This window comes from Echinops telfairi, unplaced genomic scaffold (genome assembly GCF_000313985.2).
Source record: "Echinops telfairi isolate 266 unplaced genomic scaffold, ASM31398v2 ScPeMD7_3533;HRSCAF=4204_0, whole genome shotgun sequence".
Classification (NCBI taxonomy): domain Eukaryota; kingdom Metazoa; phylum Chordata; class Mammalia; order Afrosoricida; family Tenrecidae; genus Echinops; species Echinops telfairi.
In genome coordinates, this window is record NW_022107431.1 from 66265338 (window position 1) to 66266577 (window position 1240).

A 1240-nucleotide genomic window follows, 5' to 3' on the forward strand; every position below is an offset into this window, starting at 1 on the left:
TTTGACCTCGAAGTCTTGGCCTATGAGGCAGACTTAGGTGTCTGCCACACCTACTAGAAGATTGTCTTTTCTAAGTTAGTCCACGTCTCTGCATCCAGGTTTCTCTGCCCCCCAAAGAGTCTTAGGGCATGGGGATAATCACCTAACCATGTGCAGGAAGCAGGCTCAGGGTGGAGGAGTCTGGATGGAAAATCATCCCTGTGACGATCAGTCTCAAGGCCTTGCGAAACCAAGGGTAAAACATGCCGTAGATGATGGGATTAAAGGTGGAGTTGAAATAACCCAGCCAAAGAAAGAGATTGTACAAATCTTCGGGGGTCGTAAAATCAATGAAAGGGTCTGTGATAGTCAAGATAAAGAAGGGCAACCAGCACAAGACAAACACCCCCATGACGATACTGAGCGTCTTGGTGGCCTTACTCTCTCGCTTGGAGGAGGTTTTTATTTTGCTCTCGGACCCAACTTGCTTCACTTTCGGACCTGTGCCGATTTGCTGGGCATGCTTCCTGGCGACTGTGAAGATATGTAGATAGATGCCCATCATTACTGTGCCAGGGAGAAAGAATGCTATAAGGGAGGCCAGCACACCCCAGAGCTTATTAAATATTAGCACACACAAACCTTTGCAGTCCATGGCGGCAACAAAATCTTCAGCGCCAATTAAATTTAATTCTGAAAACACCAAGCCAAAGGCAAAAAAGAGAGGGACAGACCAACTGATAAGTAAAAACACCTCTATGACAGGAATGGTAATTTTGGTGACATAATGTAAAGGATCACAAACAGCATAGTAGCGGTCAACTGAGATGAAACAGAGGTGGAAAATGGAGGAGGTGCAGAGCATGATATCGCAGCAGCTGTGCACTCTGCAGAAGAGGTCTCCAAAATGCCAGCAGGATTCAATGGATCTGATCATGCTGAAGGGCATGACCACACAGCTCAGCAAAAAGTCGGTAGTGGCCATAGAGAGGATCAAGAAGTTGGTTGGGGAATGGAGTTGCTTGAAATGGGCAATAGAAATGATGACAACTATGTTGCCCAGCATGGTCATGACGATAGCCCCAATCATGACCACATACATGGCGAACACACTGAACACGGGTCTCACGTTTTTAGGGCACGAATTGTTAATAAAAGCAAAGCAAAACTGTGTTTCTGGTGGGTTCCAAGGATCAGGTGAATTCATTATCTTTGTTCTATGGAGACAGTGAGTCCCTTGAGGAAGTTCTGCATTCCTCTT

The 1240-nt window shown here is 46.0% G+C and overlaps 1 protein-coding gene across 1 annotated transcript; it reads right to left on the reverse strand.

Annotated features, from left to right (window-relative positions):
* Window positions 1–142: 142 nt before the first annotated feature.
* LOC101659964 (trace amine-associated receptor 4) lies at window positions 143–1186 on the reverse strand. Its single transcript, XM_004710938.1, has one exon. The coding sequence runs from the start codon at window positions 1184–1186 to the stop codon at window positions 143–145; it is 1044 nt and encodes a 347-aa protein (XP_004710995.1).
* Window positions 1187–1240: the final 54 nt, after the last annotated feature.